General features: G+C 53.1%; 8 protein-coding genes across 8 annotated transcripts; 3 read left to right on the top strand and 5 right to left on the bottom strand.

Moving 5' to 3' along the window:
- Positions 1-481: 481 nt before the first annotated feature.
- Positions 482-771, bottom strand: J4E78_004141 (uncharacterized protein; the record flags this gene model as incomplete). The annotated part of the gene is made up of 2 exons (XM_049364771.1): positions 482-490; positions 547-771. 2 exons carry the CDS (start codon positions 769-771, stop codon positions 482-484), a joined length of 234 nt encoding a protein of 77 aa, XP_049223849.1.
- A 5,996-nt stretch (positions 772-6,767) lies between these two features.
- J4E78_004140 (uncharacterized protein) lies at positions 6,768-7,173 on the top strand (the record flags this gene model as incomplete). The annotated part of the gene is made up of 3 exons (XM_049364770.1): positions 6,768-6,804; positions 6,850-6,909; positions 6,974-7,173. The coding sequence occupies 3 exons, from the start codon at positions 6,768-6,770 to the stop codon at positions 7,171-7,173; spliced, it is 297 nt and encodes a 98-aa protein (XP_049223848.1).
- A 2,259-nt stretch (positions 7,174-9,432) lies between these two features.
- J4E78_004139 (uncharacterized protein) lies at positions 9,433-10,023 on the top strand (the record flags this gene model as incomplete). The annotated part of the gene is made up of 2 exons (XM_049364769.1): positions 9,433-9,469; positions 9,521-10,023. The coding sequence occupies 2 exons, from the start codon at positions 9,433-9,435 to the stop codon at positions 10,021-10,023; spliced, it is 540 nt and encodes a 179-aa protein (XP_049223847.1).
- A 1,085-nt stretch (positions 10,024-11,108) lies between these two features.
- Positions 11,109-11,735, bottom strand: J4E78_004138 (uncharacterized protein; the record flags this gene model as incomplete). The annotated part of the gene is made up of 1 exon (XM_049364768.1): positions 11,109-11,735. The coding sequence occupies one exon, from the start codon at positions 11,733-11,735 to the stop codon at positions 11,109-11,111; it is 627 nt and encodes a 208-aa protein (XP_049223846.1).
- Positions 11,736-13,725: 1,990 nt separating this feature from the next.
- Positions 13,726-18,264, bottom strand: J4E78_004137 (uncharacterized protein; the record flags this gene model as incomplete). Its single annotated transcript, XM_049364767.1, has 4 exons — positions 13,726-13,874; positions 13,926-13,983; positions 14,042-15,158; positions 15,212-18,264. The coding sequence occupies 4 exons, from the start codon at positions 18,262-18,264 to the stop codon at positions 13,726-13,728; spliced, it is 4,377 nt and encodes a 1,458-aa protein (XP_049223845.1).
- A 1,664-nt stretch (positions 18,265-19,928) lies between these two features.
- J4E78_004136 (uncharacterized protein) lies at positions 19,929-21,536 on the bottom strand (the record flags this gene model as incomplete). Its single annotated transcript, XM_049364766.1, has 3 exons — positions 19,929-20,888; positions 20,936-21,297; positions 21,347-21,536. The coding sequence occupies 3 exons, from the start codon at positions 21,534-21,536 to the stop codon at positions 19,929-19,931; spliced, it is 1,512 nt and encodes a 503-aa protein (XP_049223844.1).
- An 862-nt stretch (positions 21,537-22,398) lies between these two features.
- On the top strand, positions 22,399-23,304 carry J4E78_004135 (uncharacterized protein; the record flags this gene model as incomplete). The annotated part of the gene is made up of 1 exon (XM_049364765.1): positions 22,399-23,304. The coding sequence occupies one exon, from the start codon at positions 22,399-22,401 to the stop codon at positions 23,302-23,304; it is 906 nt and encodes a 301-aa protein (XP_049223843.1).
- Positions 23,305-23,386: 82 nt separating this feature from the next.
- Positions 23,387-27,210, bottom strand: J4E78_004134 (uncharacterized protein; the record flags this gene model as incomplete). Its single annotated transcript, XM_049364764.1, has 3 exons — positions 23,387-25,689; positions 25,737-26,109; positions 26,155-27,210. 3 exons carry the CDS (start codon positions 27,208-27,210, stop codon positions 23,387-23,389), a joined length of 3,732 nt encoding a protein of 1,243 aa, XP_049223842.1.
- Between the last annotated feature and the right edge of the window lie 366 nt (positions 27,211-27,576).

Below are 27,576 nucleotides of genomic sequence, written 5' to 3'. Positions count from 1 at the left end.
GTCATTCACGCCATCCCGAAGGGGAAGTTTAAGAGCCCCACTCTACTTACACCTTCCACCGCGCAACACTACATCTTGTGGAAGTCTTTGACACCTCGCATAAGGAAGAATAGAAAATGATTGTCCATCACAGAATCTGAAGGTACTTAGGTAATGTAGACTTCTGAATTATTGATTTTATGCTATCATCTGCAGGGAGTACGGATGGTTATCCTGTAAGTGTATCTGCCTCGTCTCTTCGTAGACTGTTGGCCGTCGACCATTTCCAGGCCTCGACCATTGCTATACACAAGTCTAGTGTATACATCTGAACGGATCCGTCTATGTATGCCTATCGTATGTTGCGCCGAAAATGCTAATGATCTCATCCCGAAACCCTTGATGCCGTAGTAACGCCGTAACCATATGCGCCAATGTTGAACCCGAATCGATTAAGGTGGTTGAAAGAAGGTGTAAAGTCGAGTAAGTGCGCTGTCAACATCTAAAGCATCTGGATTCTCGTTAGCATGTTGTTCTAGCATAGATTTAAAGGTGTATGAGACTTACGAGAGCAACACCGCCAGCGACGATAAGTCCAAGGGCTGAGCCGCCGAGGTTTGAGGCTCCACCAGTGAAGGGGAGAGTTGAGGTTGGGCTGGCTCCAGTAGGTTGAGCAGCGCCGGTGCCGGTAGGGTAGTAAGCGGAAGCTGTGGCAGTTCCGTTCATGGGAACGTATGTGGCAGTTGTGGTGGCGGCGAGCGCAGCGACGATGGAGATGATGGAGAACTGCATCTTGATTGTGATTGTGTAAAGGGTTGCTGTTGAAATGGGTATGGATAGCGACGATAGACTTTGATAGTAGACTGGATGAGATGTTTGTTGGATGACAGTTTGGTAGAGCGTACCACAGCCGTGTTTATATCATCCAAGCCTCCGTCCACAATTACACCAGCTGCCAGCGCCTTCTAGCCATCTCCACAAGCCTACGTACACCGGTCGCAAACAAATCCACATCCCAGCCCTCCGTCACCCAGCCTTACAAAGCCCCTTGGATCCATCGTAACGGGCCATGAGCCAGTAGCACGAGCCTGGACGCAGGGTCACCCAGCCGACGGAGAGGGCGTTAGCTGTCAAAAGGCTGGGTGTTGCGCAATTCGGCGGGTCCGCGTGGCATGAAAGCAGGCTGGAGCGCTATTTTTGGCTGCGCCCCAGCCACACCCATCTCAGATCGCGGCTCTGCGGGTTTCGCCTCATCACTTCTCACTCTTCTCATTCGTCGCCGTTTGACACTGGCCGACAATGTGTCGATAAGAATTCTCTCCTTTGTGGGCGAAGTCTGTTGGCGTCATTACTACCTAGGCAGCAATTGAAAGTCCACGGGTGCGTCGAGTTGCGAGGTTGCGGCGCCGCCGTTGCGTAGCACCCAGGTAGCCGCCCCGTTCCGAACGCAACGGTGACTCTGGGACCACTTCACCAAGATCTCCATCGAGGTGCCAACGGCGGCACGTTTCGCAAGAGAGTTTGCTAAGCACGATTGCGCAAACTGATGGTTCTACTTCATTGGAATACCTACGTGCACCACCTGGGCCGCGTCCACTGCTCATGTCCGCTCCCTGCAACGCCGGCTGGACCAAACGGTCGAGAATCCTTGAATGCTCGAAATACTTCCGAAGAGCTATATCATTGGCAAATATGAGCCTCGCGCTGGTTTACATTGCGTACGCAAAGGTAAATTGGGCCCCACATGGAAAGGAGAAGGTGCAGATTGAGGCAATTTCAAACCACTCTTTCCGCCCCAATCTACCGGTGATGACGCAGACTGGCGATATTTTGTTTACTGCTGCAACTTTACTGTGAAGCATGTATCTGCTTTGTTTACCTCAATTTGGCCAGCTCCTCGATGCTCTGATCGTACCGGTGTTGCATCGCAATATCCCATATAGTATCCCAATCTGCACACTGATGAGATGTACCCCAGCCGTTGAATCCAAATTCGTCGGGCACAACAGAATGCTCCAACGACAAATCTCCTGCGCACATGATAGCCTTGAGGAGCAGTGTTAGCAATCGCATCCCTCCCTGGAACATGACGATGCGGATAGTCTCACCTGGCGAAGATAGTCGAAGCAATGGTTCACATGCGACTCTGGCGAGAAGGTTGCCCTCTTACGTATTCCAGTAGCAGTGTCATTCATGAAATCTTCCAATATGCCGAGTCGCACTCGAACGGAGTCCTACGATCGTCAGCTAACAGTCGTGGCAGTAGCTGCGCAAGACTGACCAGGCAATGTAGCTGATGGAACATCGACATCGAATAGACTTCCGAGCCAGAGACGTTTCGATTCTTGTAGCTCGACGGTAGCTGGTAGCTCGACGGATCAGCTACAGAGATGATGCCATCGTCAACTGTGAGATACCAGTCAGTCGTTGCTGTCGGATCTCACACCGGGGTAATAATACTGGGCATGAGAGCCGCCCATGCGGGCTCTCCCGCATCTTTGGCCGTATAGTGGAACTTTGGATCCACATCAAAAGTAACGATGCGGGATGGCACTAGACACCTTTGTCAGAATAGCTTCTCATCAAACCTCTGTTTGCTGCGACACATACCTGGCGGGAATGGCAACAAGTTCACCGCATGATTACCGTAGATCGAGTGCCTCTGCCCCAGAAACCAAGCCAGGCTACCGAAAGTCGCCATCCAGAGAACGAGAGAAGCACAGAAGAAGTTCCTGTACGAGAAGTACTGAGCGAGAGTGCGCGGCGGCAAACGAGATAACTCTGTCTTGTCGTATGGACTCTCAAGGGAAACATCGTCAGACAGACGAGCGTAAGCCATCACTGTCTTTCCTGTTAACTTCCCAACTCCAATCTCAGTTACCCAGTCTCACAAAGTTCAAAGTGTTAATCCAGTTGTTCTGAAGCGCTGTGCGCCTTTTCGCTACCACAATCTCGCAACTAGACCCCTCTTCAGCTTTTTGGCTCCCGCGCTTCACCAATACATCATAACTCTGATCATGTCAAAATGCCTACTGTGCACGTATACTAGTGGTAGTCGGGTGTAAGCTGACACACACCTGACGGCTTCTATCTCCGCAACCCGCCGTAAGCTAACGCACCTCTGTACAGCAACCTTCCTAATCAGCATAACCTTCTTCCTTGGATACGGTAGACGTGCAGTAAAATGCCATCAGCAATGGTCACGGGCGGTTGTACCCGCCAACCCCAGCTTGTGAGCGGCCCGTACCTTCTACTTTTCGCGGATTTTAGGCTATATTGGTGGTGACTAGGCGTGTGATGCGTCGTGCTACTGCTTGAACCAGTAAAGTTGAGATGGTGGGGGAGGGTGTCAGTTAACAACTTTTGCTCGTGGCGTTGGCTAGGTTCGATTGAGGTGGTGATAGTTAATGATGAGCGTAGGCGCCGCCTTTAGTTGTTGACATCTGTTGCTCCAAGAGTTGTATTTTCTTGGAGTTGCTAGACATCTGCTGGGCTTTGTTGTGTACGGTCATGGCTTGTACCTGGATACGTGGGCAAACTTTTCGGTACATAATTTACCTACCGAGTTACGAAGAGAGGGAAGACTGGAAAGTAGTGGCGATAAGATGAATGCTAGTTGGTCACTAATATACTCCTTAGTATGGCAGTCCTGCGGAGAAGGATATCGAGCACTAGTCAGTATCACATTTCGCTACTAAGATCCAACAAGTCCAAGTGGTCATTGTGAGAAGGCAATTGCGTATAAGCTAAGCTTGGAAAGCTTGGTTGATTCAAGTCTAACGCTCACTTGCATATCCACACTCTTAGCTGCGTAAATCCGGTGTTGGCTTACGGCCGAGACTACGACTTCATTCGACGATCCGTGTCGACGAGCGAAAGGCCGAGTGCTCTTTCTGCAAGCTCTACTGCGATGGGCTTCTCGTAAAGGCAGCCACAGCAAGCTAAAGAGAGGGGTTGACGCGTTGCATGGAGATGGTTAGTAGGCAGTGGACTTTATCAGCAGTGTGTGCGCATCTCTACCTCTATTCGGGAAATGCTACTCTACTCAAGTCTGAGATCGACTCACCGACGACCCGAAACCTCTTCGTGTGTATGTAGAAAGACCACAAGTCTATATGCAGCGTCAGCAGATGAACACTTCGTCGGCATCGCGGTCCGTTTTGGAAGAGCTGCACGCTCCGTACGACGACCTTGTAGATTTTGATGGGCTTCAGCATCTATATAAGCCGTAGGCGATGGCATCTAGCCCGTTAACAAGCTCACAGATTCTACATTCTTCACTCATAAACTTACAAACTTCCCGACTTCCCGTTGTCTTTCTCGAAACACATACATCAACACCATGCAGTTCACCACTCTCGCTCTTCCCCTCATCGCCCTCCTGTCTTTCGGAAGCGCTGCTCCCAGTGAGCTTCGCGACCGGAGTCCCGCTCCAGTCTCGAACCTCATCCAGTACCCCGCTGACCACAGCATCGATATGGTCAAGCGCGCCCATCTGGAGGCTCGATGCGACGTTAGTTGCCCTTGCAGCTGGTGCGGCATGACCATCTGCTGCGAGTGTACCTGCTAGACGTCGATGGATTAATGGCCTGGGTAAGTACTCTGTCAGTTATTGAGCATCCAAGTTGGACTAAGGCTTCGTTTGTCCATAGGTGATATGACTGCTCAAGTCCTGCCCCTGACGACATTGGATGAAGATGATTGCAGGATTACGAGAGGCCGGTCATTCGTTTACATAAATTTGGCAATTCAGTGGTTCAAGACCTCATGTGTACTCTTGACGTGATCAATGCGTGTGCTTGCAAGGCTCGTCTGTCCCTGTCTGGCAAAGCGAATACGAAAGCTTTGTATGTCACCTGAATGCTCCCTCAAAGGCGTATAGCCACGTCAGATGCCAGATGCCAGGAGCCATGAGTATGGTTCGGCGGATGTGCCCTCAAGACCTGTGCTTGTTCGATCACGCATGCAGCCCACTGTAACGGGATGACAGCAAATCCCCGAGCTATGTGATGACAGGTATCGGCACATACATCAACGAGAGCCTGGCAATGCGACAATTGATCTTGCCCGCTGAGACAGGAAGGTGCATGAACACATCAGCCTTGGCTCGTCGAGACGCCCTGGCAGGGTCCCGCTGGCAGAAATTTTCCGCGTTGACGCCTCATCCATCCTATCTGCAGCAGCACGTGACACCTGCCTTCACCGATCAAGCAGGAATGGAGAAGACGCGATTAAGCTCAGAATCCAAACGTCTAGCGTCCGTCTATGCGCAGCCGATGACGTCGGTTGTGGTATTACACGTGGTGTGGTGCGGCGCAGAAGCCGGGAGAAGTCGTGCGGTCCCACGTCTCTTGCAGGAATCGCGCATGAGGAACCAAGTCGACAGCTACATGTCCGACTTGCATATCCTTGTAAGGCGCGTATTGTGGGCCTCCCGAGGATTCTCCAAGGTTTGCATTGCTGTATGCACGTGCATTGTGGCGTCGATTGGGCTAGCGCAATATAATCTGTACGACACGTCACTCTGACAGTCATCAACAGCCACCACTTCCAGCAGTTCGGAAGCGTTCCATGAACAACACAACGACTGCCAGCGCAGAGCAGATGAAGATTGAGGGTGTGCTAACCCCGCCTTGAGCCTCGTGTTGTAGATCAACTCAGCTGCGCCTTCCGCTTCAAGCGCGCAGAAGCGAATACCGAACAAGTGCCGTGTTGAAGAGTTGGCTAGCGTTCAGCGTGTCGGAGGGTTTGCGAGTACACCAAACCCATGGCCATAGCACGAACATCCAGGAACCGGACAGCCTGCAGAAGTGTGATGTGATATGGGCTGCATTCGATGCACGAACCTGGTGATCCTAGGGCTGAGCGGTTCACGCCAGGAACACATTCATTGATATTGACACGCCGTTCTAGGCAATCGCATATGCCACCTCACCTCACTCATGTGGGTCCAGTTGGAGCCATGAGCTACCCTAATCCCACGTTCTTTCGCTTAACGTTGCATTGCTGCGTATGCGACCTTTGCAGCTTCAGCACGCGGAGCATGCTGTCTAAGATGACGCGCTTCGAGATGGCATCTACAGATACGGTACGGAATCGGCACGGCCCTTTATTCATCTAACCGTAAGCGGGCCGAACGCCGATGGAACTATGGGCCAATCTGCGAGACACATCTGGCATTGCATCGGGGCCTTGAGAAACTAGCATGGCAGCATCTCTCGTCGTCCTCCAGCTGCCAGCACATCGCTTGAACCAAGCTTAACAAGGTAGACATACTCACCACCAAAATTTATCCGTCCCAGCTCATTGGTCTCTACATCCCAAACTTGTGGTGCCGAAAACACGCAGCAATCCGTCGTAGTGTCTGTACCGGGTTCTGGCGGTTGGAGTTTCTGCCTTGCCGCGTTCTCTTCTCGCTACCCCCGCAGTTGCTCGCTGAATGATGTTTCTGCCGGCCAATTATGGCGGAAATAGGCCTGCCAACGCAGCATAGTATCAGCTTCATGCTTTGTTCCCAAGCACATATGTGGTACGGCGGCTGCAGGCTGAATCTTTTTGAGATGGCCTTGTGGCAAAAGCGCTGGCCGGCCCTTACAGGATACCGAAAGTGAGGCTCTAATGTTTATGCCGGACTATAAACAGACGAGGAGATATGCTAGAGCGAGTGTTCTTTCCAGCCTTCGCACACGCAGTTGATCCTCCAGATCCCCACTCACGAGTCACTACCCCACACCAAATCCCTCGACAGCATCGCATTTTCATCCTTTCCCCCAAACCCATCTCGCACAATGGCGGCACCAGAGAGTTACGTTCAGAAGCTTCAGCGTGCGCAGACCACTGTCCCTGTGAGGGCCCAGCTAAACTTCCCAGACTACTGCGCCACGAACCAGATCGCCCAACCTCAGTTCCAAGATTACAGCGACCCACGAGGTATGCAGCCGTCCGCTCTACATGTTGCCCCACCATTATCGACTCTGACTGACTCTCCTATCAGGTATACGGACAGCCTGGTCCAGCAGTGTCTTCGTACACGGTCGCGAATACCGAGCCCACCTCTGGCGAGACTACCGCTACCTCGAACAGTCCCGAGAAGAAGCCGCCGAAGTCGCTTGGAAAGCACTCAACTCCGCTCCTCCTCCTACGAGCACCGTGGTCCAGCCGCAATACACCCGTGCCTACACGGCATCTCGATAACTCTCCGGTTGCTTTCGCATAAAACAACAACAAGACTCAGGGGTAAAGGGCACTCCGGACTGCGCACTCGTCAGGAGGCCACCCCCTGAAGGCTCTGTTGCTCAGACACACTGTCACTATGTGCTTACCACACATGTTGTCTCTCGACCGACTTTTGCTGCGACCTATCTTCTTCTGATAGCTGGTTCTATACCCTTTTCCCTTTTGCGCTAGGTCTCTACCCTTCTTCAGCAACACCAACCCGTCGCGGTGTGTACTTCATTGTACCACACTGTGTACGGTATGGTTCCTGACCGCCCCGTTCCTTGTTCGGTCTTATACTGTATCTTATTTCGTTGGAGGTTTTTTGTCATTTTAGTAAGCGATCAATCGGGGCTTGGGCTATCTGGTTGTTGAGCATCGCCGCCAAACTGCCAGTCTCACAGCATCCTGTCCCCCTTTTAGGAACGGATGTAACTACACACTATCATTCAGTAGCCGCATTCCAATAAATCCACACTAAATCACAAAAAGAGCTCGCACGTGTCTGCTTGTTGCTAACTGGAGAATGTGCCTCGAGTAGCTTCAGGCACACACATTGGGACCCTCACTGCCTACTTCGGAGGCGATACAAACAGTTTGTATGTACTTCAAACAGACCGGATAGTGCCATGAGTCATGCTCTTTGTTTTCTACTGTGGAACTTCGGCTTAGGCAGTATACCAGAGCAATCTCTGTGCTACGACACCAGCTTCGAAGAAGCTAAATATTGCTCGAACACTTGAAGTAGACAAGATGCAGGCCGTATGTGATGAGCACCGAAACGTATCACACCAATAGTTCTAACAGCTCCCCAGCCCCTGGAAATTACACATCCATCGAAAATGCTCAAACTAGTATAGCCTTTTTGAGCTTTAGCCATCGCCATACGAGTATATGTCAACCTCATTGGAAAGCCACATAGATGTCGGTCAATACCGAGCGTAAGCTATGACTTGGCTTTCGAGAAACCACTGCACAGTAAGTCAACACTATTGATGCCTCATCCTTAATCAGATCACCGTATGTCTTCGTCAAGTAGGTTGTCGTCTTATCACTAGATGTACATAGGATGGTGAAATCTGCGTCATGATGTATACGCCACCTTTACTAACGCATCTCAAAAGTCCTCGTCTGAGATTAGCCCAGCGAGGACACGGCTCACACGTACGAGAGTATGAAGGGCTATAGTAAAGGTTCTCCTACGCTGCGTAGTTATCGCTGCAGCGAAAAGCATGCGATAAGCACCAAAGAGCAAAAGGAAATACAAATAAGACAAGCGCGAACCTGACAGAAAGCAGTTCTTGAACAATCGCTAAGCGTTCGCATATCGCAACACCAGCTTGAATACAACATGGTCCAGCCACCACATCCCACGACTTATACATCTTTTGAAGGCCCCAATTGCCGTCAAGATATCAGAAAGGCGACAGATATCTCATTGCCAAATACACTATGCTCAGCAACACCCCGAGCCTTAAGCGTAGGGATATCCACGGAACCCCGACATTCCAAGCGCCAGGCCACACAATGCGACACATGCTCAGTCTGATCCCCCTCCGCCGCCTTCATGCCAACCATTACCCATCTTGGCATACCCCAAAAACCCCATTGGCCGACACCGCCATCTTCTAACGGACCGGAAACCTGAGATGTGTTAAGGCATTTCGAGGCAAGAACATTGCGTAGTGGCTGAGCAGTGGGGTGGGGTGAGGCTGAAGTGCGCTAATAGGTTCGCTTACGACGCTTTCCTCCTTCTCCTTACAACCTTTCTCCACATGTATCACGGAACGGGAGAACGCATAATGTTCGCTGTGTTTTGCGTTTCCAAACTACGTGCGTGGTGATCGTCTGCACCGCGCCATTTGTAGGCTAAAAGTAGATGCGAAACGTGCGTGTTGGTAACATGGCTTTTACGCGAGCCGTAAGGAATGCTATGCTGCCTCGTCGCCATACGGACGTGATTGCCTGTTGGGGCATGGGTGAGGGGGAAGTGACATCTGCGAGTTTCGAGTTGGCGCCCGTACTTGCTCATGTGAAGGGTAGGATCAGCTTTTGCGGTGTTGAGGTGGACATATATATGGAGCGTCTCCCAGATACTGACTATCATCATCGATACTGAGGCAATTGGCATCTCTATCTCACAAACCATACCTAATCATACTTCCCGGCGAAGATTCTAATACATCAATTTAATAAAACACCCCATCTATCAAAACAACAACACCAATATCAACCAACATGGCGCCCATCTTCAAGCTCCTCGCTCTTCTAAACCGTGAGTTCATCCCCGAAAATCAACCTCCTCCCATACTAACCTCCCCAACAGTCTCCCTATATGCAGCAGCCCAAGGCACCCAATTCATCACAGGCGTATGTGCATCAGACGCCGAGTGCGCCTCCGCGTGCTGTGGCTTCACATCCGGGAAATGCGCCGCACCCTTCGTAGCCAACGAACGAGGCGAAGGCTGCGGCTTCGGCGACGCACAGCCGAACAACAATGCTCTGAACGGCGCAGGTGGGAATGCCAGTGCGGATGCGCAACCAGACGCTGCTGCTCCTGCTCCTGCTCCTGCTGCCCCTCCTGCAGAGAGTGACACTGGAGCTGCGGCCCCGGCAGCAGCAGGCACGCAGTTCATCACTGGGGCGTGCACATCCGATGCCGATTGTGCGTCGGCTTGCTGTGGGTTCAAGAGCGGGACATGTGCCGGTCCAGTTGTGGCGCAGGAAAGAGACGGAGGGTGCGGGTTTGGGGACGCGCAGCCGAATGATAATGCGGCGAAGGCGTTGCAGGGACGGAGGCTGGGGAGGAGAGGCGCGAAGTACATGTAAGATGCTTGAGAGATGAGGTGTAGTAGTGTGATGACGGAGACGAACATGGTATCGTTTTGGATGTAATCAATCACTGGTCATGTTCAATTCTCGTTCTTTTTTGAACATCGTAATAAAAAATCATTCCATCTACTCTTGTCCGATAGAGCACTTGAAATAACTGTCTCTTCGTAGCAAATGACGAGCTGCATAGCCAACGCGCACCAGACTACACATGTACGTCTGATGAAAACGTTTCCCGCGTGTATGGTAAACATAGCGGGACTAGATCCGAATAATCTGCCCGAATACCCCCGGTTGATACGCGTGTTAATGGGAACTAGGAGTGTACGGTGATGTACGAGGCCAACCGTTGACCTGGTTTTGCATCTCGGTGAGCTGGGCTGCGGGGACCCTTTGCCCTTCCTAAAATAGCCTCGCAATCCAGATGCCAGGTTTGATGAGTTTTTCAACGTTTGTTCTCTGAAGCGTGTAAGACCAAAAGTCCCGGTCGAGCCGTTGACTTGTAGCACCAAGGGGTATGCTTGCATGCATCCCTGTGACTACCGGAGCAAACCCCGCCTAAGTTTGTGAAAGTTTCAGTAATGTCAGCATTTCGTCGCAACAATAACAATGCTCAATCACAGATGCGTGGGTCGAGAAGGGTGTAACGTGTAAAAGCAGCCTCACAACAGAGACTGGCTCGATTCTCTTCTCATATTGCATACCCAGCCAGGTGTACGCCACTAACATGTCTAACGCCCGTTTATACTCCGGCGCTCCAATGCATATAGAGAATGCAACCCAGTAGGAGAGAGCCCCATGTGTACGCCAAAACACCCCCTCGAGTAATGTAGAAAAGACTCGATGCCGTGCAACACAGAAAAGGTGGCAGAGTGGTTTGCACATTCCCGACAAAAGGGAAAACAATATAACAGATGAAAAGGGATATCGAGAAAGGATGTTTCGAAACGAAGTATGCCGAAGTCGTGATTATGGGTCGAAGAGACGTGGTGTGCTTCTGATGGGATGTCAGTATTTATGTGGGATGAGATGGGAGATGGTAGGAGTGACGTACGGGTGCATTTCTGCAGCGCTGCTACATCTCAAGATGTTGTGTGGCCATTTGGGATCTCCTTGGAGCGGCCGTCGCCAGCCCAGACACCGCCGCCGACAGCCCTTGAGATGCCGACACCGAGGCCAACGGCAGCAGCGACGACGAGGAGAGCGATGACGATCTTAGCCCACAGTCTCTGTTTGCTGGTCATGTTCCGGAAGAAGGCACAGCCACGCTTGCGCTTGTACGACTTCCGCTTGTCCAGCACAGCCTGCCTCGTGGGCCACATGGTGCACTCCTTGACGCGGCCATCGACCGAGTGCTTGGAGGGCTGCTGTGTGGAGGCGACGGAGAGGGGCACGCCGCCCTCGAGGTCGTGTTCGTGGACGGCGACGCCGAGGTGTGTCTTGCTCTGGAGGGCCGTGTCGTTGAGGGAGTGACGCGTCTCGCGGAGGGCCTCCGGGTGCTTGTAAAAGGCCGAGTAGGGGTTGGAGGGGTCGGCCGCCCACTCCTTCTTGGCGAGGTCAGCGTCGGCGGTGGCAGACGACATATTTGAGTCGTGCGAGGGCGGCGAGCGTAGCGGCTGCGAAGGCGGAGGCAGGCTGCTTAATGGGCTGGGGGAGCGCTGGACCGTGGCGCCGAAGGTGACGGGCTCGTGCTTCTCGTTTGCTGCCATTGTGACGTAGGCAACGAGGGTTTCACGCTGGCAGTGCTGGGGCGTTTGGTGTCTAAGACGTGAAGCGTGGGCTCGTCAGGAGGACCCTTTCAGCGGCAGGCGGGCGACAGCAGCTGCAGTGGCCGGGCCGGGCGGTGGTGCGACAATGGGCAGCGGGGGGTTCGCTTCACGACAGGCGCAGCATGGGGGAGAGGGCAGCGGTGGGTGAGGGTGAAGGCGTCGTTATCGCTTGCCGTGTGGTATCTGGTATCGTGGGAGATATGGCTGCAACGGGAAGGGGGGATCGCCGTCGACGAGGAAGGAGCGGACAGTGCACCAGGGGAGCGAAGCAGCGGGTCGACCAGCGTGCGTCGGTGCGTTCACTCGGAATACGGCAGGCAGACAGGAAAGCTAAGCAGCGTCGCGGTGGGAGGAGCAGAGATATGAAGAGTTGTGAAGGCACGCCAGGCCCATGCCGCCTGGTGGACACGGTCTGTGTGAAAGCTGAGAGTTCGGAGCTAGGGTCAATCGTCGGGCCCGCTAGGCCGTTCGCAGCCATGTCCCTGCAACTGCCCACCGGCTCGTCGCTCTGAGTCGAGCGTAGCTGTAAGACGTCCCTGATCTTCATCGCTTTCACTCGCCCATTCGCTTCCAGCAGCTCACGTCCATCATCATTGTTACAGCGCCATGCTATGACCTTATTGCTGAGCCTCCGCTTCTCTTCCTCACGCCTTCCTTCTTGACCCCCGCCTGTATGAGTACACGCTGTATACACCCCCCCTTGACGCCGCTGAAGGCCCGCTAGATTGATTGCCGCGTGCCTGGCAGGTCGTCGAGTTACCTCGCAACGGGTTAGCAGCCTCGCAGGTCTAGAGCCGTGCGGCGCGACTGGAGTTTGGCTCATCTTGGCTGTTGATGCGCTAAGCCCCCTCGGGCTAAAGCGCGCATAAAACATACGCTGCATCCAATCTTTGAGCCGCCAGATGCACGCGGAGCACCTGGCCGAGAGCCTTGGTCGCAGCTTGTCTGTCATGCACCAACGCGCGACTTGCTGTTCTCGGTGCCACCTTCAACAGCGAAGCATTGGAGAAGGCGACCTTTTTTTTCTTGTTTTGTGCCCGCGCTTGAGCGACCCCGGCCTTGCGCGTCGTTGAGCCCGTTCTATTGAAACGCATGGCCTACCGCAGAGGCAAACGTCGCGACTGTGCCTCTCGATCGAGCGCGCAAATCGTCGATATAGCAGCGCTGTTACTCTGTAGGCGTCCCGAATGCCCACTGTTATCCTGATAAACTAGCGGCGTGTGAAACCGCTATAGCACCCACCCGAGCGGCGCAGCAAACACAGAGGCGAAATCTATGCACTCCTCCGGAACACATACGAAAGCAGATACGCCTATACGCCGACGCGACGAACATACGATCTGGAGACGGGAGGCAGGCTGAGATTAGATAACGCACGAATGATGCGTACCGCAAAAAAGGGTTCTGAAGCCCGCGCACGTGCGTTCCGCCCCAGCCAACACCGCGCTAATGCAAACTGCGGGCAAGCATCGCCTGTCCTACACAGCTCCTGTTCCTAGGGACCTATGGAACTATGATGCTGTCAAATGCGCGATGCGCGCCATAGTACCAACGCCCCAGACCGGCCCAGTCGTGTCACATGGTCGCCCACCGTCCGCGCTTGTAATGGCCATCTGGACCCAGCCTGGCGTTTGTATAGACTCGTCGATAGACTCTCCGATAGTTTTTGAGCAAGCCTCCAACACCTTGTGTACAAGGTTATTTGTATTGAGCTGAAAAGCAGCCAGCCCTGTGCATTACTACTTTTTGCTTATCGCACCCGTCTCTAATGCTGCCCGATCAGAAATGCCGCGCCAACGCCATGCCATGCCATGCGCAACCATCAGTCTGCGCGTTTGCTTGCTTCCTTAGCAAGAGCAGCCGCATCACTAGCCTACGTTCTGGGCCGTGTACCCGCCCGCGCCCAATCAAAACTCCTGTTCCCAAGCTTCTAGTTTGCGCCAGCGATTTCTTCTCTCTTGATACCGGATCTGTCGCACATGCCCTTGAAGATTCCGCCTTGGTCGTACAGATTTAGCGGCGAGTCGAGCTCTGCAATCAGCCCGGCGTCCATGACGCAAATCCTATCGTAGTTGATAACTGCCGGATGTCAGTACAAAGTCGGCGCGCGGCAGGCAGCGATGCACTTACTGGTCTTTAGTCGATGGGCGATGCACAGAAGCGTCTTGCCCTTGAAGCCATCCACAATCTGTTGGTAAATATTAGCTCATGTATTCAACAACACTGCTTGATGACGCAAAGCTTACCGTTTGTTGAATCTTCGCATCTGTCTCAAAGTCGACCGAGCTGGTAGCTTCGTCACAGACGATAATCTGAGATCCGCGGACGAGCGCGCGAGCCAAAGCCATCAACTGCCTCTGGCCTAGAGAGAAATTGAGACCCTCTTCCTCGACCACACTGTCGAGATGTATGCGTGCAGAGTGATCTTCCATAGTCTGGTCATTCGAAACAAGATCAGCTTGTCGCAGGGCAGACCAGAGCTCCAGGTCAGAATGTTCGTGGAAAGGATCCAAGTTGGATCGAATCGTTCCCTTGAAGAGCGTGGGGTCCTGGGGGATAATGGCCAGCTTGGAGCGTAGATCGTGAAGACCAATCTTGCCAATGTCTACACCATCAATGACAATCGAGCCACCTGACAGCTCTTGCAGTCGGAACAACGCCGACATGATGGACGATTTACCCGCTCCAGTGCGACCAACGACACCAATGCGCTCACCAGCGCGGACATGCATGCTCAATCCCTTGAGCACCAAAGGTAGCCCATCGCGGTACCGCATCTCCACATTGTCGAAGACGATCTCGCCATGCTCAGGCCAGGTTGGTCGTACCTCGCCCATGTGCAGAGGCGCTTCTTCTTCGAGTTGGCTTCCGTAGTGATGAATGCGCTCCGTGGAGTTCATGTTGTTTTCGACCTCAGCAAGTTGACGAACCGTAAACTGAATCATCTGCACAATAGTGAGAATGTACGAAAGGACCAGACCAGCAATGCTAGGATCGACGGAGAAACGGCTCGTAACGACAAGGATACCCGTTGTGAAGACGAGTAGAATACCGACAATGTCCAGACGGACACTCAGCCAGCGTTGATTGGCAAAGGTGAGGTAGTAGGCGCTGTTCATATCGTCGACAGCATCGCGAACCGACTTCGAGAACTGATTTTGGAGACCGTAGGCGCGAATAGTCGGGGTACCCATGACAGCCTCGCCGAAGCGCGAGAACACCGTGCTACGGAGAACAGCTTCGTGACGTTTGACCTCGCGTGCAGAAGACCGGTAGAACGCCGCCGAGAACATGAACATGATGAACAGCGGACCCAACGCGATGGCGTAATAGTAGTAATACGAGATGATGAGGATGAAAACACTGTTTATACACGTTAGCTCAAACGCTTCAACAACACATCCCGAGTAACTTACGAAATGATCATAGCAAGCGTCAAAAAGTACATGCGCATCGCATCCGTAATGGTGTTGTCCATGACATCGATATCCTTGCTAAAACGATTCGTAATGCGTCCCAGCGGCGTAGTATCGAAGAAGGACATGGGCGCGCGCAGCACACGGGTAATAGCGCGGTGCAGCATGACTTTACCAGCTCGGGTACCGAAGATGGAGACCGAGAAGGAGAAGAAGAACATGAAGAGGGCTTGGCTGAAGCCAAAGGCTGCGTATGCACCAATGTATGCGCCCTCGGAGTAGCCGAATTTGTCGGAGGTCCAGTACGATAGCCAGAGAGAGGTGACGATGTTGGCGCCTTGGGAGAGGACGAGGAGGATGAAGACGAGGGGACCGACCCAGATTCCGCCTCCGGCTTTGATGTATTCGATCCAGACTTCCCAGCTGACGCTCTTGGTTGCGCGTTCTTCCGTCTGCATGAGGGCGGCCTGTTTCTTCTGCTTCCGCTGCTTCTTTGTGCTCTTGACTTCTGCTTCGACTTCGTCCTCGTTGACTTCGTCTTGCTCTTCCTTCTCTTCTTCCTTGGCAGTTGAGCTCATGACTTGCACGAAGTCGGCGTTCTGGGCCATGAGGTTGTCAAATGTGTCGACGGCTTTGACTTCTCCTTGGTCCACCCAGATAATCCTGTCGCAGCGGCTGAGGACGTGGAGCTGATGGGTAGCGAGAATCCGGCACTTGTCTTTGAGCAGACCGCAGATGGCGTTGTCCATGATGTGGCGACCAACGTGGGCGTCGACAGCGCTCAAAGGGTCGTCCATGAGAATGATATCCGCGTTGAAGTAGATGGCTCGAGCAATGTTCATGCGCTGCTTCTGACCACCAGAAACGGTGATACCACGCTCTCCAATCTCGGTCGCGTCGTTGTGCGGTAACATGTCCAGGTCAGGACGGAGGGCGCAGGCATCCACGACTTGGTCATACCATTTCTTGTTGAACTCTTTGCCGAAGATGATGTTCTCTCGTACCGTAGCGTTCTGGATCCAGGCGTATTGCGGGCAGAAAGCACGCGAAGCACCAAAGACAACTTCACCACTAGTCTTGCGCATGTCTCCTGCGAGAGCCGCAAGCAACGAACTCTTTCCAGACCCAACACCTCCGATGATAGCCACAAGCTCGTTTCGTCCAATGTTGAGGTCCAGTCCCTTGATCTCGAAGGGCTTCTCCTCTTCCACAGCCGTCGCATCGGAAAGTGGTCTCTCTCCACCGTTCGCTGCGAGCTTAGCGTTTGCCTTGCTCTCCCTCTTCTCTTTTCTGGTTTCTGGCTTCTTTCCTGGTGGCCCACCGGCACCGTCTTCTGCGTCCTGAGTGGGGTGACGCTCCCAGGTGAAGTTTGCGCCCTTCAGTGTGACCGCATCCTTGGCGTCGTAATCCCACTTTCCGCTCTCTTCAGCCTCTTCAGCTAGCAAGAACTCTTGGATACGTTTAACGGAAGCATTTGCGTCGATGACCTGACCGATAACGAGCGGCAAGAAGTTGAGTGGGATACGCATGGAGTTGAACAAAGCGAGCGAGGAGAAAATCGGCGCGGGATCGAGATTGCTGTTGACCTGGGAATAGGTGATGAACGAAATCATCGAAGCGAAAACGGGCATGGACATTCCGACGGAGAGAACGGCGTTTCGAATCGTGAGCAAAATCTGGATACCGTGAATCTCCTTCTTTCTGATCGCCTGGATGCGCTCCAAGAAACTGGTCTCCCAGCCGAAGTATTTGACGAAGCGAACACCTTGCAGAATCTCCTGGGTTAAGCTCACACGCTGGTCGGTAATTTTGTTGATGGCAACTCTGCGACGGAACAGCGTCTTGACGGCGCGACCAAGTAGGGGCATAGCGATAAGAATGAGACCAAGACCGGGAAGAGCACTGTATGTCAAGTTGACAAGAAGCAGCGCAGTTGTAATCAGAATACCAACGGGAGCAGTCCAGATCATGTGGAAGAAACCACTGGCTTGGTCGATACGATAGGTATCCGTGGACATCAGATTGACAATTCGTCCGTTGCCCCAGCCTTCACCGTCACCTGCCACACCTGCCGCAGTCTTTGGCGATTGTTTCTTCTCTTTCTTCTTCAGCATCTTCTTGTACCATTTTACTTGAGCTTCGCTTCCTGGCTTGATATCAGGTGGTGGTGCTTCAAGAACAGCCTCGCCACCTGCTTTGGCTCTCCCTGAAAGCTTCATCGCCTTGTTGAAGATGAGAGCAATCAATACACCTCTGGCCTCTCCACCAATCATCATACCGCGGTACATGAAGTGGTTAGTAGCCAAACTCTGCAAGAACTGCATCGCGGTGATTCCAATAACCAGGCCGATACCCTCACCAATGTCTGGCGCCGGGGCTCCAGTTCGTTGCGCAACGTAAGCGCGAACAGCAAAATTGATGAGATAACGTAAGACGAACGGTGCGACCGCTTGGATGACGGATGCTGACAGCTGACATGTGCCTCCGATGATGAACTCCCACTTGAATGTGTCGAACATGGCACCCAGCAGGGGTCTCTCCTTGCCTTCTGCTCTCCGCCTCTTGAAAGCCTCTTCCAGCCTTGTTGCCAAAACCTCTGCACTCCTGTCAGGATTGACCTTCCAGATGTCGTTCTTCTCCAACGGCCGCTTGTAGCCCACTCTCATCAAGGGTTGCATCCATTGCCATGAGAGTCGGCTGAAGAAGCCTGCTGTGTATTCGGGGCATACATCGCGCTCCTTTGGGATCGGCGGTGGATTGTTCTTCAAGAAATTCAGGCGTTTGTAGAATGGCTTCCTTTTTCGTATCGATCTTGTCGCATTAGATTCACTGTCGCTGGCTTCCGAGTATGCGCTTGTACTGGACTGCAATCGCGCTAGTCTGCCTCTTGCACTGTGTCCATCTCCAGTTTTTTCCACATCCTTCTCCGTTGGCTCGGTACGTATTGGCTCGTACTCCGTCGGATTCTCTGCTGCGGCCTGCGGATCCACGAGTCCAAAGTCCTTCTCTTTCTCGTTCTCATCCAACGATGACGTTGATGGCGACTTCGCCATGGCGGTGGTTCAGCGGCTGGATGCCGAACGCCGAAGAAGGGTCGCGGTGATCGTTGTGTAGGGCCGAAACAAAGTTTGGCAGCCGATGTCGAACGTCACCGTGAAGTCGCAGGGCTGGGGAGGATATTAGATGTTGGTGAAAAGAACGACTAACGCCAGGACTCACGCGGCGACATGTTTGCGAGTGGCAGGCAACGACTAGTCTATATGGCCTCGGAGCAGTCATGAAATCAGTGCATGCACCCGCTCAACATTTAGCGCGTGGTCTTTACCGGAGATAAAATTTCGCCAATGAACGGCTTCCGCGAACCGATGCATGTATAATCCGGGGGCTGTTAGCATCAGGAATGTTCGAGTCCCTCGGTACATAATTCGCCCCGATGACCCGAAAGGCTTGATGTTACTCTTCAGCTGCTCCACGATGCTGCATGTTGGCGACGCGAGTGCGCCATCAGCAACAGGCGTCCATCATCCACGCGCAACAACCGTGTCTCGGCTTTGACAGTTCCTTGACAGCTGCTTAGAAATTAACTTCCGCGGATTCGATGTCGTAAAGAGCGTGTGGACACGCAGCCATGATCGGGCAACAGTGGGGCCATCGCTGCATGAAACGATGGCAAAAAGCTTTGGCCCAGACCCGACATGCCGACCTGTGGATTAGTCGCGCCCGTCACCTGTTTGCACAGACAAAGTTTCCCTTCAGCTGGGCGCACTGCGGCCGTAACTACAGTATTGGTTGAGAAGCGGCATTCGGGCATGTGTAAAGGTTGGCCCGTTGTTGTTGACTACCCATCTTGTCGGATGCCCACCTACCGGATCGACAACTAAGCGACTTCCAGATTGGCAGCATGCATCCGCCATATAGCAATATGATGTGTGTAACCCACAACGCATCTAGATGAGACCTATCTTGCGACTGTCAGAGTGCATGCAGCGCACGATGTCTGACTGCACTGAGCATGCATATCGGATTACGTGCACTTCGGGCTACGCACGTGTGCGTCCATTGGCCAAACATCTCCGACGTAGTCATGAAGCCCGAAGTGTCGCGTCCGATGTGGAAACCTCCTCTTGCTGGAAACGGCCCGTAAGCAACGTCGGGAGTTATTAAGGTCCGAACATGTGTAAGCACACAAATATGTAAGCTGTATCATGGCTATCGATCACGTCGCGTATCAATCTTGGGACAGACTAGGGAGGAACATCGCTTCACATCGAGCAAAGCGCCAGCAATATCGCAACAGTTCTTCGTTGCAAGCGTCATGCCTCGCGCATACAATCGAAGTCTCACTGCCACACCCTGGGGAAGGTTATTCTTGTGCCTCACTCGACAGCAAGGCGTCGCACGCCGCAATCAGCACTAACCACGAACACGAGGGTCGATACTGTTGAAGAGGGGTTGTACAATCAACAGTCACGATGGTCACATTGGGAGATACGTAGCCAATTCAAAAGCGAAAAAGCGACCGATGAACGGCAAGATTGTGCCATTGTTATTGAGAGGTGCGGTGCGCCGGATGCTTCAGAACCTTCTGAACGCCGGGCCTCGTCCTCATAGCCATACATACGATGGCGGGGCAGCGAAGGATGACCTATTTACAAGTCTACAACAGTCATAGCTTCAAGTCAGTCGTACGGGGTATCGCAAGGAACTGACAATGTTCCTAGTTATCCACTCCTATGTGGACGTTCTTCTCCAGTCCAACCGCGGAAGTGAGCACTTCCTTCTCCTTCTCGCCCTTGAGGTTTGGCAGCTCTTCCATAGCCTCCTTGAGAATCGACAGAGCCGATTCAATCTCCTGCTCCGTGATAACAAGCGGCGGCGCAAGGCGAATAATGTTTTGGTGTGTGGGTTTCGCCTGTCCATCAGAGTCAGCACCATCAACCTCTTTCACATGCATAATCTTGAGGGCTCTTCCTACCAGTAATCCCTTCTCTTTGCAGAGCATGCAGAGATCCCACGCGCTGTGTCCGTTTGTCTTGCTTTCGTCGATGACAATTGCGTTCAAGAGGCCCTTTCCACGAATGATCTTGATCATGGGGCTGTTGATATTCTTGAGGCCTTCTCGGAACTTGTTGCCTAGTGTCTCAGCGCGCTCAACCATGTTCTCCTCTTCGATGAGCTCAAGAGCCCGGATCGCGACGGCAGAGCCGAGAGGATTGCCGCCGTACGTCGAACCATGAGTACCAGGTTCAATGGTAAGCATGACTTCTTTGGAGCCGAGAACGCACGAGACAGGGTACATGCCACCTGAGATGGCCTTGCCCAGCAGGACCAAATCAGGCTTGATGCCACTCCACTCATGGCAGAGCATCTTGCCTGTCCGCGCAATACCCGTTTGGATCTCGTCGCAGATGAGCAGGACGTTGTGCTTATCGCAGAGTGCCCTCACTTCCCGCAGGTAGCTGTCATCTGGCACCACGATACCTGCCTCACCCTGAATGGGCTCGACCAGGAAAGCAGCTAGGTTCTTTCCATGCTTCTCGAAGGCTTCCCGCACATCGTCGACATTGTTGTAACGGAGTGGTTTGCCAGTGGCGGGGCACGCGCTTCCAATACCAGGGAGGTACGGGCCGTAGTTGTCGCGAGATTCGGGGTCAGTGGACATGGTAATGGCGGCAAACTACCAACATGTTAGCCAGTTTGGAAAGATGGGGCAGACATGCATACTGTCCGTCCGTGGAAGTTCTCCTCTACTGAGAAGACCAGCGCCTCGTTCTGCGGGATACCCTTGACTTTGTATCCCCATTTACGCGCGACCTTGACGGCCGTCTCAACCGCCTCGGCGCCAGTGTTCATGGGAAGGATCATGTCGAAGCCGAACAGCTTGGTGGCATACTCTGCAAAGCGCGGGAACACATCGTTGTAGAAAGCGCGACTGCTCAGAGTTAACCGCGAGGCTTGCTCAGTGAGGGCCTTGACAAGCTCGGGGTGGCAGTGACCCTGGTTGACGGCGCTGTAGGCGGAGAGGAAGTCGAGGTAGTGCTTGCCCTCGGGGTCCCAGACGCTGCAACCACTTGCTCTTGAAAAGACTAGCCTGGGTTAGTCATGCATTCCAGCCGTAACTCCATGGTTGCATACCAATGGGGAGTGGGTGGTAGTTGTGCGCAGCGAAGTCGGCCTCTGTCTTGATGGCATCTTGCGACGACGCCGAGTGGTACTTGGAGGGATCTGGGGTGCCTGTGGGGTGGAAGGAGCGGGCGGTGGGCTTCAGCGTGGTGCTGTTGCCATTTGCCGCAGCCGTGTCGTTCTGAATTGCGCCAGGAGCCATGATGGTGGACGGTGGTGATGCTAACGTGGGGTAGTGGGGAAGGGGATGGTTGCTGCGCTGGGGCGTGAGTTGAGGATGCAAGAGACGGAGGCAGCGGCGGCGGGCTTCTTATTTTGTTCCTTGGTTGAGGGTTGTGCCGTGGATCGCCTCCAACTGTACTTAGGAGACAGTCTTCGTAAGAGCAACTGGTGTTATCGCCTCAAGATGCCTTTAGAGGAACGCGACCAACGAGCGCCCTCGGCTGACTGCGGGTTATGCATATAGCGCCGCTGCCATTGGCTCGTGACGGCGGGACGGGCATGGCGCGCTGGATTGCTGCGAACACGCATGCGAAGGAGTCGCGGGAATGCGCAAACTGCGAGGGGCTGTGTTTGGTGATGAGGTTTGGCGATGATGATAGGCATGGCGCGTGTTGCCGGTAAAAGTTACCTGTTCGTCTTCGTGTCTCGACGCGTTGCGCCATTTTCCCGCCTGTTCGAGCAATCACAGCATGGCAAGCTCCGACACCACCATCACGACATCGGCTGCGATAGCCTCTGTTTCTTTCGTAGTGCAATAGCCTTGACAGTTCGTACGTGTCTGCGCCGACCGCCTAAGGGTTCTGACTTCACTCATGTATGCATCGCGCACTCGTCGCAGGTGCTGGGTGCAGCAGTGGGGACTGACTGCCCAAGGCGAGACTGGCGTCATAGCTAAAGCCTAGATTGCTGTACGGCAACGATAGCCAACACGAAAGTCAGCCTTGCGAATACAAAGATTGCGCCATATGTCTTCACATATGGTCAGTCGCACACTAGCCCTATTTGCTACATTCCAACCATTACGAAATACGAGTCCATCCAGCTTCGCACGATACACCACCATGTCTACCAAACCACCACTCAACAAGTCTTCCCCAATTTACTGGATCCTCGACTGGGATGGCACCATCACCAAGAAAGATACACTAGATGCCCTCGTCAACATATCCGCCGCCACAAAACCAAACTTCCCTACCCATGACCACTGGAACAGTGTATCGAAGGCATACATGGACGACTACACGGCTACCCTGGCCCAACTCGCTCCTAATGGTACACTACCCAGCACAGTCTCGGCAGAGAAACACCTCCTCGCCCAAATGAGAGCTGTGGAACAACGCAGTCTTGATCGCGTATCTTCTTCCGGTATTTTCGCTGGCTTGACAAGAGATACGATCGACGCCGGCGCAAAACAAGCTGTACATTCACGTGCTGTAGAACTGCGAACTGGGTTCGAGAGTTTCTTCAGACATATCCAGCACGACCGCAAGAAGGATGGTTTCATGCTTCTCAGTGTCAACTGGTCTCGCACATTCATCCAGTCTTGCCTGGGTGCAGCAGATATCGTTGATGTGCCTACCTCTTCCGTCATGGCGAATGAACTGGATAACGTTGAGGCTGGAGAGCCATCCACCGGTAGAATCATCTCGACTATACATGATGACGCAGGTATCATCATGTCGAGCGGCGATAAGCTGGAGAGGATGAAGCACACCCAACTCAAAGGCCAAATTGTGTACGTAGGCGATAGTTGGACAGACATCGAATGCTTGCTCGCAGCCGACCTGGGGATTTGCATCCGAGACGAGCGCGTGGGGAGTTCACAGAAGAAACTCGCAGAATCGTTGACGAGGCTGGGGGTATCATGTCCGCATTTGAGCAACTACAAAGAGGCTGATGAGTGGGGAGTTGTATGGGCGAGGGACTTTGCGGAGATTCAAGATTGGATTGCCAGCGAATCAACCTAGCCATGCATAGCATACGGATACCGCTAGTATACAGAAAACCCATGAGTCAACTCCAGACGCGCACGCTATGTGATAACTTCGCTCAAGCCTCCGTCTCAACACCCGCTCCATCCCTCTCATGATGATGGAACATGTGTCCAACCTTCTTCTTTCCACGATCACCGACATGCTTCATCCATGCCAAAGTCCTCGGTCCTTTCCATTGCATCATGCCCCTATGTTTGCGATGTAGAGCGTGTGCACTCTCCCTGTAGTCCTTCATTTTGCTGATAGGGCCGCTGGTACCGTCTGTACTCAATTTCGAGTCGATCCTTTTACCGCCATCTTGAAGGAAGTCTGGAACAAATTTCTTCTTTTCAGGATCCTCACCGTCGTCCTCAGAATCGGAGCTGTCGGAGGACGAGCTGTCGTTGTCAGTCTCTTTGTTGTCGTTGATACCGGGCTTGTCGGAGCCTTCCGAATCATCCCAGTCGGTCCACTCATGGTCATTGGTAACTTCGAGAACTTCCATGACGTTGGAGATGTGCTTGTCGCCCTTTGCGAGCTTTTCGTGGTACCCTGACAGGCCGGACCAAAACGTCAATGTTACTTCGATCTCGCCAACCTTCTCACCATATGTTTCAAGCACATTGTTTTCTGCGCGCTTCAAGTCGCCACTCCAGATGGGGATGCGTACTGTCTGTTCCTCGTTGTCGGGAACATCTTTAAGCCAAAGGATACCAAAACCCGGGGTGTGGTCTCGGAATGTGGCATCTTGTCGAAATTCGAATACCAATGGCGCACAGTAGCGGGCCCGCACAGGTAAGCGAATGCACTTGTCCTTCGTCGTAGTCCAGATAGTCGAGCCATCCTCCGAGTGAACTTTGCCATTTCGTCCCCGCGAATGTAATTTTGCACGTTCTAGTGGAGTACGAACCTTGAGTCGAAGAGGCTGCAGATGTTCTGGAACGTCAATGGCCTTTATGCGGGGGTTGATGTCCACGGTCCCGTAATCCCAACCAAGCATACTTCGTGGTAATTCGACTTGCACGCTTCGGAAGACCATGGAGATTCTGACCCGACCATATCCAACTCCTCCAGCGAGTGGGAACATGTGATTGATCTGACTGCGCTTTTGGAAGACCCTTTCTAGAGGCAGGTAGACGATCCCAAGCAAGGCGTCGTCTTCGTGTACGCGAGCATCCCGAACGGCAACGTGTACTTCAGTATTGCGAACATCTCGGATAAAGCGCTCGCAGCCAGCGTTGAAGAACGGTTTCGAATTCTTTGGCTTGGTACGTGTCTTGAAGATCTTCTTGTGGTTGAGGATAATGGTACAGTATGAAGAGGGTAAGCCGTCGCCTTCTTCCTCTTCGTCAGTTGCCTCCGCGTTTGCAGAGTCTTTCTGCTTGTTCAACGTTTCCAGTTCCAAGCCGGTGATTTGGTGGATCTGGATACTGAGTATACCCGAAGGGTAGTCTTCGGAGGGCGGAGACGCGATAATGAGCTGGTCTTGCCGAGCTTTGAACTCCTCGGACTTTTGCTGTTCCACTTCATCGCGATGGTCCTCACTTGCTTCTCGAAGTTTGTTCTCTGCCTCCTTGTACATCTTCTTCTTCAGCTGGTCTATGTTCTTGACATCCTGGTCCTCATCTTGCATCGCAAGCTGGTCATCAGTTATTCGGGTTTTGGAGAAGTAACCCAGGCTCCAGCTCAGCTTTCCTGGCATCTCGTCCCCGCGTTTGAGGGCTCTGAAACCGTCCTCGCGATCGTGCATCTTGCCATTGGTCTCGTCGCTCTTCATCAACTCTTTGAGGTCGACTTCGATACGTCCCAGGTCGTCATCAGCAGTTGAACGGTCAGAATCCCACAACTGTAGCCTCAGTTTCTCGTCTACATTCAACTGGTCAAAGGTGACGCAGACGAAGCAGTGCTCATCCCAGTGCGGATTCATGTTATCCTGAAGAACACGTGTTGACCACAGCGGCTTTCCGAATTTGGCCCATCCCACGCTCACGTAGGGATCTGCAGAGCCTCCAAAAGGACCGATCTTGGTATCGCCATGTTTGAAGTCAAACGCGTACTTGATGCGCACCATGATAACTCCCTGTGCAAGGGTATCCTTTTTGAAGTCGTCGCCCATCATCATGTCCTTGAGGTCTAGAGTCAAAGATTTAGGCGCGACATACTCAGCCAAAGCTGCATCCATGGATGACTGCACGAAGCTGGAGATCAAAGGTACATCCATGAGGTTCGGGCCCTTCTTTATAAGCGGCACACACGAGAGAGTGACCTTGGGTTGCCCCATGAAGGACATGGTGCAAATTGAGAAGAACGGAGGATCAGGGCACAGCTGCAGACGGAAGCGCATAACACCAACTATGCCCGCGAGGTCGACCCAGACAGCTAAAACACGTGAGCAGCTGAGAGCTTAATGAGAAGGTCAGACTTACGTATCTTGAAGTTACCTGGCATGTAGAACGCCAACAGTATGTGGGCATGTTTGGCGCGCGACTTGATACCCTTGCCCGTGGATGGCCTGTATGCGAATGCAAGTTCAACGTTGACGAAGTCTCCGTCTTCTGCTTGCATGTCGTCTTGTTGTTCGTCGTCTTGGCCGTCACCATCGTCATCACTTGTTTCGACAGTCCGGTCACCTTTTTCCTCATCCGGAGACTTTAGGTTTCCATCGGAGCCTACTGATCTGGCAGCCCCGCCTGTTGGAAGCCATCGAACGCCGAGGATGCGGAGGGCCTCACTACCCTGGCCAAGATCTTCGACAGCCACCATGCGAACCATACTCGGAAGAGAGGCTTGCATGACATCCTACAAAAGTTAGTGTTTGTACTTAAATTGCTGTCGATTACGTACCTCAAGCGTGTCTGAAATGCTAGTAAATAGATCCGGGTTGATCAACGGCCATATTGAAGCCATCAACGAATTGAGCCACTGTGTGCTTTCCGCAGTTTGGGTCTTGGCCAATCTCTGGCCCTTTTGTCGCTCCGCCTGCCAAACCTCGACATCCCAGACATTCTTGATTTTGTTTTCTGACCACTGTCGCATGAAGAGTATGATTGCTGTCGAGACGAGTGCCATGACGCTGAGTTCAGCGGCCTTCCATGCCTGTCTCCCCCAGCCGGTCGCATGGCGTGTCGGCCAGAATAATGTGTTGACCAGCATCAAGCTAACCGCAGCTGCTCCCACGCCAACGGTCACAGCCTGCATGTACACGGTTGTAATCTCGCCTCGTGTCCTGTCAAACGACGGAGGTGGAAACAAAACTTGCATACCCGTATGCGCGTCTTGCGATTCCTGTCCTTCGTTCTCGAGATGTTCGTCGCTCTTGTTGATGGCGTCTTTACCGGTCATTGTACGTGGATCGGACCCTGCAGCGCTCGGGTTCTTTGCGGTGCTCTTCAGCTCTCGGTCGGTATAGTCGTGAATCTTGATGGGTAGATGGGTGATGGGATCTGTGACTTCGCGATCTGCACCGTCGGCTTTGAATTTCTTCATATCCTTCCGGGCCTGCTTGGGATCTGAGGATGTTAAGCCGTCCTCTGTCGTATCCTCGAGTCCATCTTCGTCGCCTTGGTCTTTGGCCAGATTCTGGTCCTTCTGTTCGGGTGTGTTCTTTCCGGCGTGGTCGTCTGCAAGTGGCTCGTCCTGCTCGATGTTCTTGTTCCTGACTGGGTATGGCCCATTGCCGTCGTTGTCCAACTCGACGTCTCTTCCATGTCTGAAGACGTTGACGGCGTCCCCTAGCCGGTCGCGTGTGCTCGGTTCGTTACTGCCATCTGGATGACCGTACTCGTCTTGTCTCCTTTGCTTCTCCTCCCTGTATTTCTGGACCGTAGGTATCGGGTTATGGGCGTTGTGTGGCCGCCGGTAGTTCTTACGCCGGGCCTCTACGTCCTCGACACCGGACATGATGAAGCAGCGCGGACTGGGTTGTGTCGGTAGTGGTAAAGGTGATTCGATGAGCAGCGAGTGGCGGACCCGGCCAATTAGTGGTTGGGGGTAGTGTACAGTCGTGAATTCATTAGTCGTGTGAGATCGTGAGTCGTGGGAAAGCTTGCGAAACCTGTCGCATTGGCAGTGGAAACAGGAAAAGCGCTAAGACAGGGAATGTTCTGCTCTGATCGCAATTGACGTAGGTACAAGCAAGGGACATGGGAAAAGCCCGTCTTGCATGATCCACCTTGGCGCGCTGGCCTTGAAGCGCTTGCACTTGCAGCGCCGAGGATCCGGGATGAAGACTGGCCCCGCATGATGCCCGTGCATGCCCAGGTGATG

The sequence above is a fragment of the Alternaria triticimaculans genome (assembly GCF_023758025.1).
Source record: "Alternaria triticimaculans strain BMP 0046 chromosome Unknown scaffold_4, whole genome shotgun sequence".
Taxonomy (NCBI): domain Eukaryota; kingdom Fungi; phylum Ascomycota; class Dothideomycetes; order Pleosporales; family Pleosporaceae; genus Alternaria; species Alternaria triticimaculans.
This window is presented reverse-complemented; position numbering and strand designations above follow the sequence as displayed.